Source organism: Coccinella septempunctata, chromosome X, assembly GCF_907165205.1.
Source record: "Coccinella septempunctata chromosome X, icCocSept1.1, whole genome shotgun sequence".
Lineage (NCBI taxonomy): Eukaryota > Metazoa > Arthropoda > Insecta > Coleoptera > Coccinellidae > Coccinella > Coccinella septempunctata.
In genome coordinates, this window is record NC_058198.1 from 3,551,795 (window position 1) to 3,572,778 (window position 20,984).

The 20,984-nt window shown below is 38.4% G+C and overlaps 2 protein-coding genes across 2 annotated transcripts; one reads left to right on the top strand and one right to left on the bottom strand.

Moving 5' to 3' along the window:
* Positions 1–229: 229 nt before the first annotated feature.
* LOC123321680 (sperm acrosomal protein FSA-ACR.1-like) lies at positions 230–2,361 on the bottom strand. Its single transcript, XM_044909406.1, has 4 exons — positions 2,299–2,361; positions 1,648–1,904; positions 436–989; positions 230–369 (listed from the first exon to the last, which is right to left on the bottom strand). The coding sequence occupies exons 1-4, from the start codon at positions 2,359–2,361 to the stop codon at positions 230–232; spliced, it is 1,014 nt and encodes a 337-aa protein (XP_044765341.1).
* Positions 2,362–5,644: 3,283 nt separating this feature from the next.
* Positions 5,645–20,589, top strand: LOC123321681 (SKI family transcriptional corepressor 1 homolog-B). The gene is made up of 6 exons (XM_044909407.1): positions 5,645–6,877; positions 7,401–7,470; positions 7,837–7,978; positions 8,059–8,903; positions 19,588–19,774; positions 20,489–20,589. The coding sequence occupies exons 2-6, from the start codon at positions 7,402–7,404 to the stop codon at positions 20,587–20,589; spliced, it is 1,344 nt and encodes a 447-aa protein (XP_044765342.1). The 5' UTR covers positions 5,645–6,877; position 7,401.
* The last annotated feature ends 395 nt before the right edge of the window (positions 20,590–20,984 follow it).

Consider the following 20,984-nt stretch of genomic DNA (forward strand, 5'->3'; position numbering starts at 1 on the left):
CAGTTTTTCCCAAATCTGATTTTGGATAGATCATTTGGCCGGTCGTTTCGGACAGTTTACTACTGGACGATACAAATGAGGTTGTTGAGGTCGGTCATCCGAACTTTCGACATTTCGGTGCTGGGATTGAAATGACGATGGTTGGAGGGGAAAATATAAAGATATATCGAGAATGTATGAACTGAATTCTCTAGAAGAATTTTATAGAAAATTTGTACTCGAAACTATACTATACTATATTATACTGTACTGTGCTGTGCTTTGCTGTGCTGTGCTGTGCTGAGCTGTACTGTGCTGTGCTGTGCTGTGCTGTGCTGACCTGTGCTGTGCTGTGCTGTACTATGCTGTGCTCTGCTGTGCTGTGCTGTGCTGTGCTATGCTGTGCTGTGCTGTGCTGTGCTGTGCTGTGCTGTGCTCTGCTCTGCTCTGCTCTACTCTGCTCTGCTCTGCTATGCTCTGCTCTGCTCTGCTCTGCTCTGCTCTGCTCTGCTCTGCTCTGCTCTGCTCTGCTCTGCTCTGCTCTGCTCTGCTCTGCTCTGATCTGCTCTGCTCTGCTCTGCTCTGCTCTGCTCTGCTCTGCTCTGCTCTGCTCTGCTCTGCTCTGCTCTGCTGTGCTGTGCTGTACTGTACTGTACTGTGCTGTAAGGTTCTGTGCTGTACTATGCTGTGCTGTGCTGTGCTGTAATGTTCTGTGCTGTGCTGTGCTGTGCTGTTCTGTGCTGTGCTGTGCTGTTCTGTACTGTACTATGCTGTGCTGTGCTGTGCTGTGCTGTGCTGTGCTGTGCTGTGCTGTGCTGAACTGTACTGTGCTGTACTGTGCTGTGCTGTGCTGTGCTGTGCTGTGCTGTGCTCTGCTCTGCTCTGCTCTGCTCTGCTCTACTCTGCTCTGCTCTGCTCTGCTCTGCTCTGCTCTGCTCTGCTCTGCTCTGCTCTGCTCTGCTCTGCTCTGCTCTGCTCTGCTCTGCTCTGCTCTGCTCTGCTGTGCTGTGCTGTAATGTTCTGTGCTGTACTATGCTGTGCTGTGCTGTGCTGTAATGTTCTGTGCTGTGCTGTGCTGTGCTGTACTGTACTGTGCTGTACTGTGCTGTGCTGTGCTGTGCTGTGCTGTGCTGTGCTGTGCTGTGCTGTGCTGTACTGTGCTGTGCTGTGCTGTGCTGTACTGTACTCTGTACTGTACTGTACTCTGTACTGTACTGTACTCTGTACTGTACTGTACTCTGTACTGTACTCTGTACTGTACTCTGTACTGTACTGTACTGTACTCTGTACTGTACTGTACTCTGTACTGTACTGTACTCTGTACTGTACTGTACTGTACTCTGTACTGTACTGTACTGTACTGTACTGTACTGTACTGTACTGTACTCTGTACTGTACTGTACTCTGTACTGTACTGTACTGTACTCTGTACTGTACTGTACTCTGTACTGTACTGTACTCTGTACTGTACTGTACTCTGTACTGTACTGTACTCTGTACTGTACTGTACTCTGTACTGTACTGTACTCTGTACTGTACTGTACTGTACTCTGTACTGTACTGTACTCTGTACTGTACTGTACTCTGTACTGTACTGTACTCTGTACTGTACTGTACTCTGTACTGTACTGTACTCTGTACTGTACTCTGTACTGTACTGTACTGTACTGTACTGTACTGTACTGCTGGGCTGGGCTAGGCTGGGCTGGGCTGGGCTTGGCTGGGCTGGGCTGGGCTGGGTTGGGCTGGGCTGGGCTGGGCTGGGCTGGGCTGGGCTGGGCTGGGTTGGGTTGGGCTGGGCTGGGCTGTGCTGGGCTGGGTTGGGCTGGGCTGGGCTGGGTTGGGCTGGGCTGGGCTGGGCTGGGCTGGGCTGGGCTGGGCTGGGCTGGGCTGGGCTGGGCTGGGTTGGGCTGGGCTCTGCTGTGCTGTGTGTGTGCTCGAAGGAAGAGATTGCGAAATGGCCCTCCAGAGGCCTCGAATAATAAACGTCTGCTAGAAACTTCCGGATTTTGTTTTCTGACTTGGCCGAGGGAATTTAACAACGTGCTTCTTCCGTTCAACAGCGTATAAAATGCTCCTCAGTTTTTCCCAAATCTGATTTTGTATAGATCATTTGGCCGGTCGTTTCAGACAGTTTACTACTGGACGATACAAATGAGGTTGTTGAGGTCGGTCATCCGAACTTTCGACATTTCGGTGCTGGGATTGAAATGATGTTGGTTTGGGGGAAAAATATAAGGATATATCGAGAATGTATGAACTGAATTCTCTAGAAGAATTTTATAGAGAATTTGTACTCGAAACTATACTATATTATACTGTACTGTGCTGTGCTGTGCTTTGCTGTGCTGTGCTGTGCTGTGCTGTGTTGTACAAAATCATTGTCCCTATTAGAGAAGGAACGTATTCCACCAAATGAAATTCGAGCGATAAATAATAATGATTAAATATAAAAGTTACGGAGGCAGAATGAGCAAAGATTATATGAAGGCCTGTTAACTCGGATTTTGTGTGTGCTCGAAGGGAGATATTGCGAAATGGCCCTCCAGAGGCCTCGAATATTAAACGTGTGATAGAAACTTCCGGATTTTATTTTCTGACTTGGCCTCTGTACTGTACTGTACTGTACTCTGTACTGTACTCTGTACTGTACTGTACTGTACTCTGTACTGTAGTATAGTACACTATACTATACCGAAACTCTTTGCCATCGATCATAATAAGTATACAATCTTCATTCAGTAAATAAAGAATATTGAGAAGTTTTGCAAATTTTCTCACAAGGCATATAAATTATCATCCCTCGTACAGTGAATTCCATCAGTTGTTACATTTTCCGTCTTTGAATTGGTCAATGTGCGCATTTCATCAGGATGCGAATTATACGCATATTGTTATGGCATTTTTATAAATTCCTTGAAGAACTGAACGGAAAGGAGGGTAGGGTAATTAAATAGAAAAAAGATCTTCATCCTCCCCCATTTATGTACTCACGTAAATACATTTCTTCTACCGCAAGGTTGAATATAATACCCAGGTAATCCTTTTTTAAAAGCGCAGGAAAAATATGAAAAGGCCCTCTCTCCATACCATTGCTCATTAACTTCTGGCTTGATTTTTATTTAAAACGTGAATGCTGATTTATGCGTTCTCTGAATAATTTCGATGTGAAAAGAATATTGAAAATATTTTGTGGGAGTTTAATGAGAGATATCGAGATTTTTCAACCCACTTTCATGTCAGACATAGATCAAAGCTCTTCGTTAGGGCGAATAGGAATTTCTGCAAGTTTTTGTCAATTAATGAGCGAGCCTTTTTCGCTAGTGAATATAAGATGAACTCTTGTATCGTTGACGGGAAAATGGAGTCGATTTTTCGTTTAAATTTTAATGCTAGAATATTAATTTCTCACAACTTATTACTGATTTTTGAATTTAAAATGGAGTCTGGTTAAGGTCTGTTTCCTTCAGTAGGTAATCATACTTATGTTCGATATAGTATTCCACGATTTGTTCAGCTGGATGTTTCTGTCGATCATTCAGAAGCAATTTATTAGAATTGACTCACTTTTCATATACTCCATTTCTAGTTTTTTTCATTTTTTTCGTGGATTCTTTCGAAGGTATGCTATAGATCTTCTGCTAAACTCTGTTGTAACTGTTATAAATTACGAACGAAGCCAAGAATTTGATTACTTTCGACCTATTCTGATCTGATATAAAGTGGGTATACAAGAACTCGAAAATGCAAATGCGGAGACAATAATTCCTTGTTTGTTTGTTTTATATCGCCCACAAAATGGAATAGCGATTGTAGCAGATCGCGTAAATTACATTCGGCAAAGTTGTAATATGGTGGAGGTAGAATGAAAACGAATTTAAATAAAGATGGAATATTAGCGGGACATAATCGAAATAATAAATAAGGGGGAGGATTGGAGGTACATGAGCAATATTTGCGAATGCCGGGACAACGTAAGAACAAGAAAGGAAATTGCGTTGGGTGTTTTGATGCGGTCCTGAAATGCAATCATTCTACTCCAGTTAAGGTTTAGGTGGTTTAGGTTTGCTTTAGTTAGATTGTTCCCGCTGTAGTTCACTGTCGAGTGCTCGCGGCCCGTAACGAGCTAAACTGATTACACAACAATCTGTGCTAAGCCAAATAGAGTTTATAATTGAAAAAACCAGCCTGCCGCGTTCGCTGTACGGTCCACGGTTCCCATTCTATTTTATTTTCTGATTATATTGAAACATATATAACTTTCGTATTGTTCCAATACCATTTCGAGTTTGTTGTTCTCGCTGCGTCCGAGAGCCGATTTCCACATTTTGATTATGGCGCCCATTTTCCGAACGTCGAACTACATTATGTGAATCCGATTTTGACGTTATTATCTATATGTATCACGTATGACGACCGGCTAAATGGAGCTTTATTGAAGCCGTGCACAATTCGATGTCATCATTCTCTGCTGTTCATTATTTTCTATCATGAAACGTATACGAAGAAAACACTCTGAAAAAGGTCTCTCACTTTATCTTCTCACGAACTATGTGAAATGGGTCGATGAAAAAATTGAGTAATCACTTTCCTATTTGCTCCAAATTTCAATGAAAAAACGCAGCATCCCGAATATGGGCTGAATCCAGCTATAACTGACCTTACTATACTATACTATACTATACTATACTATACTATACTATACTATACTATACTATACTATACTATACTATACTATACTATACTATACTATACTATACTATACTATACTATACTATACTATACTATACTATACTATACTATACTATACTATACTATACTATACTATACTATACTATACTATACTATACTGTACTATACTATATTATACTATATTATACTATACCATACTATAATATAATATTCTATACTATTCCATAAAAACTGAAAGAGAAACTTTCCGAGGATGTAAAATCCCAAAAATTTCCTTGGGAACTTTGACACTTTCAGATTTAAGAGGTATCTGAATCTTAGCTGATATATGCTACACCTTCTGACTAGATTTGCTACAAAGCGTGTGCAAAGAATGTGCAGATTCTGTGGAGAGGAGCAAGAAACTCCAGATCATATGCTGACAGAATGCCTCGCAAGTGCAATCCAACTCAAAGAATGCTTCGAACAAGAATCTTTTGTGAGCGAGGAAGTAAACTCCTCAAAGCACTCCCAGATACTAGTGTTCATCAGAACTCTGGAACTGGAGGTAGAGCTGTAGACGAGCGAGAAGAGCTCTGACTGGGGAACACAATAGAGTAAAAGGTCACAGTAAAAGGGAACCCCCCCTCAAATCTACCTCTTTCAGATATTGGGGTACAAAATCTTTTAAAAGGCCCAAGAAGAAATGAAATACTCTCGAATTACTATACTATACTATACTATACTATACTATACTATACTATACTATACTATACTATACTATACTATACTATACTATACTATACTATACTATACTATACTATACTATACTATACTATACTATACTATACTATACTATACTATACTATAAAGTGAGAAGGGGTTACAGTTCACTGCGACCTTAAGGACTATTGTGGCCCCTAACAGCTGTTCTCATCTCGCATACTATACTATACTCTAGTCAATTCTCACAATCAACTCCGCCTGTGATGATTGCTGGTCATATTAATCATCATTGCCGGTCCCAAGCCCGGATAAAGGAGGAGGGTTGAAGGCAGTAGTTTGTCATTCGTAAAAAAGTGGGAAATGAAAATACTGATTGCAACCCAGTGTACCACGTTTTGGACGACATGAGGACACATTGATGGGAGTTTTCAAAGGATGAGTGCTACACGATCAAATGATTAACGGAAAAGCAGTGCATCCACCCAGAAGTTGTCACTGTGTGGTGGAATCATAGTGTCGTTTTTCTGTGAATACAGAGACGGATTTATACTGGATAAGGCCCTTAGCTCTTCTGATCTTTAAAGTTCGGATATCTTGATATGTCACTGTCAAATGGGATTTTGTTTACTCGGAAAATTTTAATCGTGGCCCGTGGCCCTCAGGAAAATGGGCTCCTTACCCAAGAATAGCTTGTAAAAGAGCTTATGGGAAAATTCGGTGCTATTCGAATACGAGTCAGGTGATGCAGTAGCAGAAGATGGAAAAAATCATCGTGCTGTAATGTGGATTGTGATTTCATTGTATCAACTCTGCTGATTATTTGATGTTGCATTTGGCAGCAAAGCCACATGAAAAAACCTGCGGGAGGATTTCGATATTTAATGGATCTGGAGGTCCTCAACCTCCAAAACAATTTTTTTTATAATTTAAAATTATAATTAACATTTTTCGCATGATTTTTCCATATCATGATGTTTATAATATTTCTGGAACATTGTTGATGATTCCTTTTCTAAATCTTTGCAAAAGTAGGTATTATATATCCATTTTTTTTTGTTCTCCCAAACCTCATTTCTTCAAATAGGATACTCTATATCAACTAACAAACATTTTTTCAATTATGCCAGGAATAATTGTCAATTATATTGAAATTCCTAGAAAATTTCAACTGAAATAGACAGCATTCATGTAAGAAAAATGTCCCGAAGAAAAAAATTAAATGGAAAGAGTTATATAATTCAAATGACAGCAGGCGCGTGGCTATTCCACTTCCCATTGGTAGATTATAGGGGTTGGTGGTTGAAACAAGCTAGCAGTTGACGTCGCTATTGGATAACTGCCGCAGTTCAGTTTAAACACAACCCCACAACAGTATTTAAGGCGTGGCTTCACGGGGGTGATTTACAGATCCTACAAATTCCATCATTTCCTGTTTAAAATTCTTCGGGTAAAGAGCTTCTGCGGATGTGTGACAGTGTATTGCGCGAATAATTATTTTGAGGTGAGTAGATGACGAACTTTCAAGTTTTCATCTGATTATCAATTTGGGGAATACACAGGTGGGTTCTCATAGAAAAATAATTTCTTCAAATTTTCTGATATTCGAAAAAGTTTTTTGTTGAATGAAAATTGATCGATATTTCGAAGAAATTCCTTGAATATTACGGAAATATCTCGAAATATATGTTTTTGAGGTGGAACGCTGTTTTCACTCTGTTATCACTGTATTTTTCTTTTCGATTTCTGTATATTTCTCTTCATCTATTCATGATACGTTGATTTCATAATAAAAGTATTTGTTTTTATTATTATGTCCTATGAATCCATCAATGAATTTGATTCAATGCGTGGAGAATAAATTTTTTTCAAATAATAAGTCAATGCTGGTGAGTGCGATGAAAATTGATACAAAATTTGAGTTATCCAGACTATTGAATAAAAAAACCATTACATTGTTCACACTCTTCAAAAATTGTGCATCACAGATATTATCAGTTGGCATCACAGACATTATCGATTTACAGGATGGATTCAGGAAAATCATTGTCGCAAAATGAAACAGCCAAAAAAGAATTGTGCCCAAAACCAAATCAGGTGAGAAAATATACTCGTCTAAAGATATGACAATAAGCTATTTATTTATTATTATTACTCATTTTTTTTACATTAAAGTGCCTATAAGATGACTTTTATAACTCAAACGTTCAAAGTTCTTGAAAGAATTTAGAATCTTAGAAGTTGTACATCCTGATATATCAATGAATTTTTTGATTTGTATAGGAGTTATCAATTTTTCATTGTCGTCTTTGTATTGCGCTACTCTATGTTTTCTATTTCTAGTTTATATTCAGTTTATGACATGTATATACAGGGAGCATTGGCGCATTACAAAAATTAGGAATTTTCCCAGTATTTTCCCATCTATTCGTCGAAATCGAATATCATAATCATCAGTTTCAGGTCAGCACAGTTATTCTCTATGGAGTACCAATAGTATCTCTGGTAATAGAGAATCAGGAAAGATTGTGCTTAGCTCAGATATCCAACACTCTATTGAAGCAGTTCAGCTATAATGAGATACACAATAGACGAGTGGCTCTAGGTAAATTACTGAGGATCCATCTTATACCATAAGTTTCCGAAGAACAGAGGTTCCAATTCTTCTCCTTCTGATATTTCCAGGTATCACCTGCGTTCAGTGCACGCCTGTGCAGCTGGAGATCCTTCGACGAGCTGGAGCTATGCCAGTATCTTCAAGGAGATGCGGGATGATCACCAGGAGGGAAGCGGAACGTCTATGCAAGAGCTTCTTGGGCGACAACGCCCCTCCAAGGCTACCGGAGGACTTCGCGTTCATGGTGCACCACGAATGCGCTTGGGGGTGCCGTGGTCAATTCCTCCCCTCTCGCTACAACTCATCGAGAGCCAAATGCATCAAGTGTTCAATGTGCGGTTTGTTCTTCTCCCCCAACAAATTCATCTTTCACTCCCACCGTCTGTCGGCCAACGATAAATACGTACAACCAGATGCGGCCAACTTCAATTCCTGGAGACGCCACATGAAACTCAGCGGGAATCCACCGGAAGAGATCGTTCACGCGTGGGAAGACGTGAAGGCCATGTTCAACGGTGGCACCAGGAAGAGGTTGCTGGCCAACTCCATTTCGGAGAGTCCGCAGAAGCAGGCGAAGATCGAGCCGCAGCCTCAGCCTATTGTACCTTCACCACGCATACCGAACTGTCAGGATCTAACGTTTCCGATATCCCGCGTTGCCATGGATTTCATCTACCACAAACCGCTGGCCTTCACTTCGTATTCCTCCTTCCCGTGGTTGAAGAGGAGTCCGATTCTGTTTCCCCAGGACAATCCGTTCTTTTCGATGGAGAAGAGCTACCAGTCAGCTTTCAAGCCTGTCCAGACGGTCGTGGATAAGTCACCGGTCGAGAAGAAAGAGGACAGTGACGATGAGGTTGATATCGAGACCACGGACGACAAGACTACTAGCTGGGACTTGAAGGAAGAGAAGGTAGGCTTTCTGCTTTGAACGTTTTCCTAATTTGAAGGTTTTCGGTTGGAAATTCGTTGAGAGAATCGATGAGAGCGTGGATACAATCAACTCGAAGGTTTGGAACCATTCTGTCGAATGGTTTGTCGCGTGTTTTGAATGATCTGCCGCTTCTTAGGGTGCTACAACCTTCATAAAGGATCTTTCGATAATCGGTTTTTCCTAAATGACTAGAGAACCTTTTTGGTAGCCCCAAATTTTGTCCAGAATTTGAATTTACTGGGATAATCTTTTCGGAAGTTATGTTAGAGAAGCTAATTTTCAATGGGTCTTTACGAGGGTAGTAATAAATTAGTTTGAGCAGTTCATTCGACAACTATTACATACTCCTTGATTCTTCATCACCCCCAGCACTATAAAGAAGCACTACAGTTGAATATATTATGCTACTGAGACGTTGGGGAGTTTTCAAGGGTTGCAGCACCAATAATAAGCGGTTTCGGACATAAGGTCTTAGATAAAAAACACTCTGTGGTGATAGGGAATATGGAAATGAAGAACCCTCAGTGGAAAGCGAGTTCTCTTAATAAGGTTATTGATATAGCGTTAGGTGTTGCTGTTGTAATTGAATGTACATATTTCAAGTTATAATCAATTCAGCAAATCACCACCCGCTTCTTCATGACCAGGGGGGATTGAAAAATTTAATCAGAATCAACTATCATCGTTTTGGCCGCGTATAAATCATGTCGAAAGTCATTGTGCCTATTCACTATAGCAGGGGTGATTCTGTGCAAAAAATAATTGACGCCGATCTCTGAAGCGTAACAGAAGGGTACTGTCATAACAGAGTCGAATTACATGTAGGGGGATGGGAATTGATTGATAGAAATATATGCTCACTTAGTTGATACATTTTAATACACCTACTTCTTCTGAATTTTCACGAAAAAATCTGTTTGTAGTCGACGAATGGGAGATATAATTATTAGGACTAAGAAATCTGAAGGGTGTTTGTTGATATGTAATAGGTATATCTTTATAATTGTACTATAAGCTATATAGGGTATTTTCAAAGCTGAGGTTTTTTGGCAGAAGGTAGAACTCATCAAAATAAGTCGTTTAACCAAACATTCTCTCTATAAAATATCCAAGATGGCAGAGATACAATCCCTAGAAGTTCGAAAAATTTCATTGAATGTCAAGTACGGGACTGTGGAAGGTGACTCCGGCTTCGGAAAACGAAACGAAACATAAACATATGGCTGGACAATGAATGGTTCAGTATCAAAAGGTCACTTTTGAGAGAATCATTTTTGTTGTATCCTGCAATTTAGGGTGAAAAAAATGTAGAAAATCGAGGTAGTTTCTTGAGGGTGCTTATGTTGGTTACGTTGAAAAAGTGCCATGATGTTTCCCCATTTCATCCAATTTTTACGACGATTATTGGAATGTTCGAACAAGAAGATTGTGATGCCGATTGTGAAAAAATTCGTGAATAATTTAGACGAATTTCATTGGTGAGATTTTGAAGTATTATTCAATTTTTTACACTTGTGTCCTAACTCTCTTCTGTCAACTGGTATCGAAATGAGCCATTTCATAAAATCGTGTAAGTTACTGAAAATAATGAGAACAATTTGGCAATCCTAAGTTTCCATTTTCATTACTACGTAAATATCGAACGAGCCAATATCTTAAACGAAACCAGATGGTCGAATCAGGAGATAAGTTTTTTCCCACTGCTTTGCGATAATTCAGCTAACAAACGGTCTAGGTTCGTATTAGGATCTATTTCAATAATCATTTTGATTTTTTTTTTCAACTTTGTCATTTTGAAAGTTTTGTATAGGTGATTTTTGGTGAAACGCCTCATTTTGACCAGTTCTACCTTCTGTTGAAAAAAAAATGCCTCACCTTCAAATACTCCCTGTATGTTTGAGAGAAAACTACTTTGATACTCATCCATATTTTAAGAGGGAAATAAAATCGTTTTTCGACATTCGAAAATATATTTCTCCCAAGTTCTCAAAGGGAACAGCCCCAAATATCATTGGATACCTGTGCCTTTATGTTGAATTAACAAGATAATTATAGAAAGAAATAGATCGAAACTGATGTATATAATTTTCGTATCTGAATTTTCCCTCGGTGTCGCCGCTTTTCCACATCAATTACCGACGTCATCCAGCCGTTGAAATTTTCTATTATGAGTAAATGAGTTAATGGGAAAATATATTTGTCTTATTACTTAACGGTTCAATCGAACAAGACGATTAACTAAAGTGGTCAATGTGATTAAGATATTATATTTTGTGGGTGTGTTGCATGGTGCGTTGGTAACAATGTCTGGTTGTAAATATAGCTCTTGAGCAAACCGAAGAGTGCAGAAGGTGTGTTGGAGTCACCCTTCCCTCATTTAAAGCGCAGGTCTTTTTAATCAAACGTAATCTAATACCGGAGGTGTTTTGGTGCTTACTACGTCGGAATAACCTTTCAAAACGATTAAAAGTAAACATTTCGGGCCGCTTGTGTTTTCAGAAATGGCATTTGAATAATTTATTTGAATATCTGTAATTCTGTAGGTATCTTCGGGGTAAATATTTGACCTGGCATCTGACAGGCCGCGAATACAATATAAGGATTGACATGGAACACTTGACTTGATTGAATCGGGTGTTTTTTTTATATTTCAAAGGTGAAAATCAGTGTTGATCCACTGCCAAACGAACATTGACGATTATTCCAGTATTTCGTCAGATCTCGAAAAAGGTTTTTGTGAATATTACGCTGTCCAAAGCAATTGATTGGGATTGACATGACTTTTTGTTCATTTTCGAACGTTTTGATGGAAGCAAATCATATTCACGAAAGTGTTTCATGAAAAAGGCGCTGCTAGTGGGGTAGATCTGGGGTAAATCTGTCCTTTGATTTTACTTGTTATCTCCCAAAAATCCTGCTATGATTGTAATCAAACAGTGAGATCGTAAACTAAAATCCAGGCACGATCTTTATACGTAGGTAATAAAGTCTGAACAGTCGTGTTTTGAAGGCATTTAGATAAAATCGCACGTCTATATCTGCTGAATAATTGATGGCACTCATAACTGGCCCCATTGTTACTTTCATAACCGATATCACGAATTTGTTTTCATGCAGATCCTTATTATACTTACCATTTTAATAATTCCCATTCAATTTGACCGATAGCGTCGAAAACTGAACAGTTTCATTAGGATTCTTTTATTTGTACCATAGAAATGCCATTCGCTTTGTCCACAATTGATTTTGGACGATTCAAGTTCGGTTTCGATTGATTAGAATAATAATTTTGTTGGGAGACGGTTGGGCAGCAGTCGGAGAGATTATGATAATGATCGTTTTCATTCTGTTCGACAGGGATATAATTGATAATTATTATTTTACCATTCGCATTATGCGCGGTTCATCACGTTCGAAATAGATTTGTGCGGGGTGAACTGAATGCGAAGAAGAATGGACTGAAAATACAATGAAACCGAAGGATATCAATATGCGGTTTTCTATTCGCCATTGGGTTCTTTTTCGGCAAGAGGAAATCTCAGTAGATATCGATTTGTTTAGATACGAGGATATATTGAAAAATTCTTAGCCTACTATAGAACCAAACAAAATTTCAATGTCAAAATATTTTATTACTCAACATATTCTCCTCTTAATTGGATGCATTTATTACAGCGAACCTGCAACGTCTCTAGGCCTTTAAAAAAAATGTTTCTTCTTGCTCTGCCAACCAGATCTCCACAGCTTTTATTACCTCCTCGTTGGAAGAAAATTTACGACCTTTTAAACTTTTTTTCAGTTGAGGGAAGTGATGATAGTCGGATGGAGCCAATACTGGTGAATAAGGGGGGTGTTCTAGTAATTCAAACCCTTAATCACGAATTATTTGCATGGAAACATGAGATTTGTGTGCAGGAGCGTTGTTCTGTAAAAACGAAACACCTTTGGATAGCTTTCAGCGTCTTTTCTCTTTAATTTTTTCCCTTAGAGTGGTCAGTAATGTCGACTTGTAATCTCCGGTTATTGTTCTATGCTTATCCAAAAAATCAATCATGATTACTCCATGGCAATCCCAAAAAACTGAAGCAAGAACTTTTCAAGCAGATTTTTGGACACGAAACTTCGTAGGTCTTGGACAACCAGAGTGTTGCCATTCCATAGATTATTGCTTTGTTTCTAGATCGTAGAAATGTACCCAAGTCTCATCCATAGTAACAATTTGGTTTAAGAAGTCTACATCGTTTTCAAATCGAGCACAGATCGAACGCGATGCTTCTACCCTTGCACGCTTTTGGTCAACATTCAAACATTTGGGGATCCATTTGCAGCAATTTCTTTATGCATGGAACTGGTCTAGGCTAAATAGATATCAATACATCCTCGTATAATTTTCACTTATATTCCTTCAAATTTTAACGATGAGTTGGCATAGCTAGTGGAGGCTTCATTTAACAAGGGCCTATGGACCTAGTTATAAGCCATCTTCAAATTTCTCAGGGTCTGAACAGTCTGAAAAACCGCAAATTATCGTGGAGCTTTTCGATGAAGAAGAACACCCATTCGCAACATAAGGTGCGATGAAAATCAGCCACCTTCTGTTCCTCAAATTCAATTGACTGACTCAACCACCCTGGGGAGGTCGGTAGATAATATAAATTCTATACAACCTCTTATCATGAAAGAATTTCATTCAAACATTTGGGGATCCATCTTGCAGCAATTTTTCTCATGTCCAAATTGACGTGAACTATATGATGAACGCGTTCGTATGAAATATGCAGTGCTTCAGGTATCTGTTTTAGCTCAATTCGACGGTCTGACAAAATCATGTCATGAACTGCATCGGTATTTTCTGCATTTCTAGATAGCTAGATAATGTGTGCCTCAACACAAAAGTCGAAGCAGTGGTTCAAAACGAAAGAACAGCCAAGCAGGATATCCTCATACCCTGAACTTTCAATCCAGGAGAGCCCTGCCTCACCATTATGAAATTTGATGTCACGATATTTAGGAGCAACGAACCGAGACAAACATTCAAGTTGTCCCGGAATTCAGCTGTTATTTCGCGAGTGTACCGTAGTACGTGTCTTGTTTGGCGATATAAAAAGGCAATCATGTACAAAATCAGGCTTAGTATCGACTGTTCCGATGTTACCGGAGGGACACATTTGCTCGTCTGACATACCGACCCCTAGGAATAAGAACTCATTTAACTTGGAATGTGTATTTATTGTATTATCGTCGCAACTAATGGTGTATCACATTACTTTTTCAATTTCCGGATATCTCTTCTCAGTTTAAATTCGAGAGAGGATTCTCCCTCTTCCTATTGAACGACAGTTTGGAGTTCCGAGCTTGTTATCATGGAGTTTGTGGAGTTTTTTGATGTTTTGGTTTATTGTTTGGGATAGTAACACTATTAAAGAATTGTGAACAGTCACATGCATGACAGTGCTCATGTAATTTTGGTCTCGTTCATTCTCAAATATCTTCAATAGAATTTTCGACAATTGAGCAATTTTGATTCATAATATGCTAGACCAAATTACTGAATATGAGTAGGTTTGGAAATGTCGATATTCAATAGATCACTTGTTCGATTCCTGATGCTAATTCCCTTTCATTGAAACATAGTAGTAGGCATGTATATATCTTCTTCAGATTGTGGTTGACAATTCCTTCGGTTGATCACACATAAACATGTTCGCAGTGTCGATATCTAAACAAGTGATTAGTAGGAGATTTGAATCCCCCGAATCTGGCCCATTGAAATCGTTCCGGTAATCTGAAAATCATTAGCGCGGCATTTACTCATCCGTACAAAAGTGAGTATGATTTGGTAGGCAAGTGCTAGCATATTATGTTCCTATAATCCCCTATGAGTTGAATGGTAATAGGAAGGGGAGAAAGCTAACTTTTCTGAGTGCACTAAGCGTGTACAATTGGACTGCTCCCTCAGTTGAATCCTTGTGTACGTAACACATTCTGTTGTGGTGGTAAATAACGTGTTGTACAATAAATAGAACAACTAGATGTTGAGACATCGTCTTCCTACCAAACATTCGAATTTTTTCACGAATATTCTTGATTTTCTTTGACTGAATTCACACAAGTAACTCCCTTGTGAAGTGGGTTTCAAGAAGTTGTCGCCATGTAGAAAAGTCTTTCATTATACAGGGTGAGTCCTGGAGTCGTACAAATATTTTAACAGTAGATTCTTTAGGTCAAAAGAAACACTTTCTTCTCGCACCATTTTTTTCGAATCGGCTTGGTTTGAAAGATACAGCCTGTTGAAAATCCATTAAAAAAATTTATTCTCCTTATGTTCGGAAAATTTTGGTATTTTGGTTGAATGCAACTCTTTTCAAAATATCCACAGATGTGTAGTATCATAGATTTAGCTTGTTATTCTGAGAGGAATTTTGTTTCTCCAGGGATGACATAGCTCATTATGAAAATTTGAAATGGCTATTTTATCAGGGCCGAATCTGAAGAAATGGTATGAGAAAAAAGTGTTTCTTTTGACCTCAAAAATCTACTGTTAAGGTATCTGTACGAGTCAAAGACTCAGCCTGTACCTACACAGTTCCCAATTTTTTTTTTCTTGATTAAACTTGCATTCGAATTATCAAAGTTCCCAACTTCCAAACGATGTGGTTCAGCCGATACCAGAGAAAATCAAAAGGGGTTATTTTCTTCTATGATATTGATAATTAATCCTGATATAATAGTTAAAAGTAGACTTTAATCCAAAAATTTTCATCCACAAGACTAGCTTCTACAAGATGCCCTTTTTGCAGATTAGAAAAATCGTTCGTCCCAAAATCCTCATTTTATCACTTCAATTTGATGGAGCGAGCAAAAGGACACTTATTTCAGCCTTCAAATTATTCAGTTCCGTTGGAAAAGTGTCAAGTTCGAGTAATATCACGAAAATGCAGGGCAATCTCAGAGTTTACTGTTTAGTGAATCTGGAGGAGGTAAAAATTCTTTGTTGCGCACAGCGCTAAACTCATCCAATGAATACTAAATGAACCTTGAAGAGTGATAATATGTTGTATTTACCCGTGTTTAATTAAAGGGCTTTCTTGTCGCAGAGGGACGAGTTGAACATATTCGACGTCTAGAGATTTCTGTTCTGTCTCGTCGTCAGAAAGCTTCGGGAGAAATTGAATCGACTAGGTATGGGCAGCTTTATTTTTGGTTTATTGTTTCGAATGGTGAATCTTATCTTATTTCTCTCCATATATTGGTTCTTAGAGAAAGGACTAAATAGACCTCATTTGAGGGGTCTAAACCCTTACTAATTTTTCAATTTTCTGTTATTTATTTCTCAATTCACTTTGGAAGGTCCCATTTGCAATTGACCATTGACTAATTGACTGTGTCGCCCTAGTTCTTACAGAGAAGAGCGACTAGGCCGTATAAGGGTCTCATTTTTGACCCAGAGTCTGTCTTATGTTGAATTCATGGAGTTTTTCACGGTATAGCTACAGATAGGAAGTCTCCAGGTCCATTGTCTCCCGTTAATCGTTAGGGGTGTGCCTCATCCATCAGAAATTATTAATTCCGACATGAAAACGTTCCGTACATTTTCCACTCGATCCAAGGGCACATCCACCTGCCTAAGCCGATAGCCGTGAAGAGTGTAAACACAAGGGGATGATAATATAGTTCTTACGAGTAAATGAAAAGAGATTATAATGAACCGGATAGCACAATGAGATTTGGCGTTTGTTTAATCCAACAATAGATTAAAATTACAACGTTTCTATAGCCCAATGAATATTTAACTACGCCGAACCGAGTATAGACAATGGCAGTTTTGAATTAACATGCCCGTTCAGGTTCTGTGCCGCGGGCAAGACGAAAAATATCTACCGAACAAGCTCCTCTATTCAATCAATGATCATCCCCTCGATCTGTGCTGCTGAATTATGAAAGAGCGGAAGAACAAATCAATTCTGGTACATCCTATCCTTCGGTATGAAGAAGAGGTATATCTGTTGAATTGATACTTGATAGAACACCATAACAGATTATTATCTCAAGTTTTTTTTAATGAAAAATTGAAAATTTCCATGATTTAGTTCCATATTAAATATAAAAAGAGGAGTAAACTGTAAACTGGATTGTACGAGGATATATTGAAAAATTCTTAGCCTACTGTAGAACCAAACGAAATTTCAATGTCAAAATATTTTATTACTCAACATATTCTCCCCTTAATCGCATATATTTATTACAGCGAACCTGCAACATCTCTAGGATTTAAAAAAAAAATGTTTCTTCTTGCTCTGCAAACCAGACCTCCACAGCTATTATTACCTCCTCGTTGGAAGAAAATTTACGATCTTTTCAACTTTTTTTCAGTTGAGGAAAGAGATGATAGTCGGATGGAGCCAAATCTGGTGAATAAGGGGGGTGTTCTAGTCGAATTTTTTGCATGGCAACATGAGATTTGTGTGCAGGAGCGTTGTCCTGCAGAAGCAAAACACCTTTGGATAGCTTTCCGCTTCTTTTCTCTTCAATTTTTACCCGTACAGAGGTCAGTAATGTCGAATAGTAATCTCCGGGTATTGTTCTACCCTCATCCAGAAAATCAATCATGATTACTCCATGGCAATCCCAAAAAAACTGAAGCAAGATTTTTTCCAGCAGATTTTTGGACACGAAACTTCTTAGGTCTTGGAGAACCAGAGTGTCGCCATTCCATCGATTGTTGCTTCGTTTCTGGATCTTAGAAATGTACACAAGTCTCAACTATAGTAACAATTCGGTTTAAGAAGTCTACATCGTTTTCAAATCGAGCACAGATCGAACGCGATGCTTCTACCCTTGCATGCTTTTGATCAACATTCAAAAATTTGGGGATTTATTTGCAGCAATTTTTTTATGCATGGAACTGGTCTAGGCTAAATAGATATCAATACATCCTCGTATACTTTTCACTTATTTTCCTTCAGATTTTAACGATGTGTTGGCATAGCTAGTGGAAGCTTCCCTTAACAAGGGCCTATGGACCTAGTTATAAGCAATCTTCAAATTTCTCAGGGTCTGAACAGTTCGAAAAACCGCAAATTATTGTGGAGCTTTTCGATAAAGAAAAACACCCATTCGCGACATAAGGTGCGATGAAAATCAGCCACCTTCTGTTCCTCAAATTCAATTGACTGACTCAACCACCCTGGGGAGGTCGGTAGATAATATAAATTCTATACAACCTCTTATCATGAAAGAATTTCACGCATACGTCCATTGATTTGAATGGGAAACACCCTCATGTTAACTACGTTTTTACCGTATCGATTCACGTGACAGATAACGTGAATTATTGAACAACTTGCGACGTAACATAACTTCGTGCGTAGCCAGACAAAATCACAATGAATATTGGTAATTGTCAGTTGTTTTCGTAGATTTCAGTTCAGGGACATTTTTCTGATTTCATAGGGATTCGTTTTTTTGGGAAGAGATTATTTTTTCTTCTTTTATAACTTTTAAACGAAATATTTGAATATCTACCCTTGGGTTCAACCATGGACCTGTTTGAGTATTTTTATACAGGAGAGTGATAACCGAAGATATGAATTTTGTGCATTACTTTTCACGCACTCTGCATAAGTCAGAATAATAATCCATCAATACTCAGTACATATTCTATTAACATAATTTTCGTGGATAAGTCTCAGATCGAACAGAATTTTATATATGAGAAAGAACTGGGTGTTAATGTCATCGATACCATAACATAAAATCAATTGAGATCGGCTGAGTATAAGTTTCGTTTAATTTCAGGCTCGACTAACAGCTACTTTAATTTTCGTGGGGTTCTCGGCTTCGAAAAAAGGTCACCAGTTGACATTTGCAAATGTTTCGTAGGACACCATTAAGCTGTTTCTAGTTAAATAATATAACAGGCTGAATGTCTGGGGAATCAAGTGTGCTCGTCATGAGGGGTGTTCCTCGTGGACTGGTTTAGTTTTTGGGGCATTTGAATACGTACAAATTCGAGAGATCGATTTTTAGATCGCTCCTGTTGAAAAAAAAACGGAGTGGTCGCAGATTCCTCCCACTATCGATTGAAATAATCAGTTCATTTATATTCTACCGTAATTTAGAACTCGAAAAGTTCTCTTTTAAAACCCACTATCCTAAATAAATCGGAATTTACTCAAATGATTGCTTCGAAACTTGATGTAAGTAATTCGTCTTTTTTCCCGTGGGTGTCGTTTTGTGGAAAAAAGTCAGAATTATAGAAGACGGCACGTGGAGAGCCTATGAAATAGCTAGAACGAAAAAATACCTTTCCATTCTACTCTACAGCAAGAGGCACACAAAACAGATTGAATTTCATTTCAACGGGACACCATTTGATGGTTAATTCATGGATTAAGAGTACATCAACACATTGAACTTGAGGGGATGGTGAAATGGTTCATTCTAATGAGTCCTGTCAGGAAAAAAAACCCTCTCTATGCATTTTATTCCACAAGATTTCCTCAACTACTTATTTAGTAATGGAAATTGTAATTTTGTTTAGGTAGATACTTCCATTATGCATAATATGAATCTCGTCGAGTCAAAACTTCTAACCTTTTTGAATAATTTATGAAATAATGATGAAATGTTTTTTCAAAAATATTTTGTTTATATGTTGCAGGTGGTACCTCAAGACAGTACATCGAGTGTTGAGGTAGTGAAGGATCTACCATCCTTACCAAGAGAAGAGCTGGCAAGTTTCTCGCATAGAATATGGAATTTATCACGACTTTCTTTCGAAGGATCTGACAGGACGAATTTCCTCTATCGTCAGGATATTCAAAGACATTTCGCCATAGGTTCTCCAGGTATGTTTCTGTATTCGAATAGTAGTTCAATCGAAGAAAATATTTCGCACATTCTGTTGAAATAAACAAAAAAAGGGGAGAAAAATAATGCCGCGAAATTGCCAGAAGTAAGATGGAACAGAGCCCGGTTTTGCACCATTCATCAATTCATAGGAAATTGCAGTTGAGTAGAGTAAGGGCACAAAAAAGCACTTATATCATCATTCTGAGCAGCGCAAGGTGCCCTAGAAGATTAATTATCCGTACCTTGTACATCCCAAACACGAGCTGAATCTTCACCGAGTTTGGATTCCAATCTGAATGGGGCTTAAGCGGCATGTTGCTATGGCAATTGAAAAAGGAATTGATTTCGGTCCTTATTCATGATGTGGAGGATGTACGATTTGATTACACCTTGTTAATTACCACGAATTCGTTTAATGAATACGTTCGGATTTTGGGTTAAAATCCAGGCCGCCATGTTAAATACGAAACGTAAATGTGCAGTTAGATCGTTTGATGGTGAAAAGGACTCATCAACAAATTTATTTCGGAAGATAATCCCTGGAACTGATGTTTCAATAGGCCGATCCTTCATTCACAAATCGAACTCGAAAAAGAAGAACTAAAAGCATAATAAATCTTTGAAAATCACAACATATCGTGTAAAAAAACTCAATTTTTAACTTCAGATGATTGTACTATAATATTATACTAACGGTGGCTTTTTTTCAGAAACATCGCTTCTGAGAAGTCCGCACAACACTAATATGGACATCAAGAACAATATAGATTGCACAAAATGCTACGATCAAAACAATATGAGTCAGTTATAGTAGTCAGTTAGTAAAAATAACATAAATTTCCTCAGTAATAAGGCAAGTAACGAGTAATCTAAGGTGCAATAATTTGTGAAAATGAACTAAGAAAGATCTATGGATATTACTGCAAACTCCTAAGAATATCATATGTTTGTTATTCGTGAATAACTACCTAGTCAAAATAGATGTGAATTCTGGTTACAATTACACTTTTGTAGAAACATAACTCTTGGCGTCTCACACTTTATCGATATAAAGGATAATGAAGGAATGGACAATATGGAGTTGCTCCTTTTTACAGGTGTCCCTTCTGTCCCTCTCATCTCTCTTGAAGGTGCCTTTAACAGTCTGATTCGAAGAAACATGGTGAACACGGCAATTGATATTGCGCAAGTCACGGTGTAAAGAAA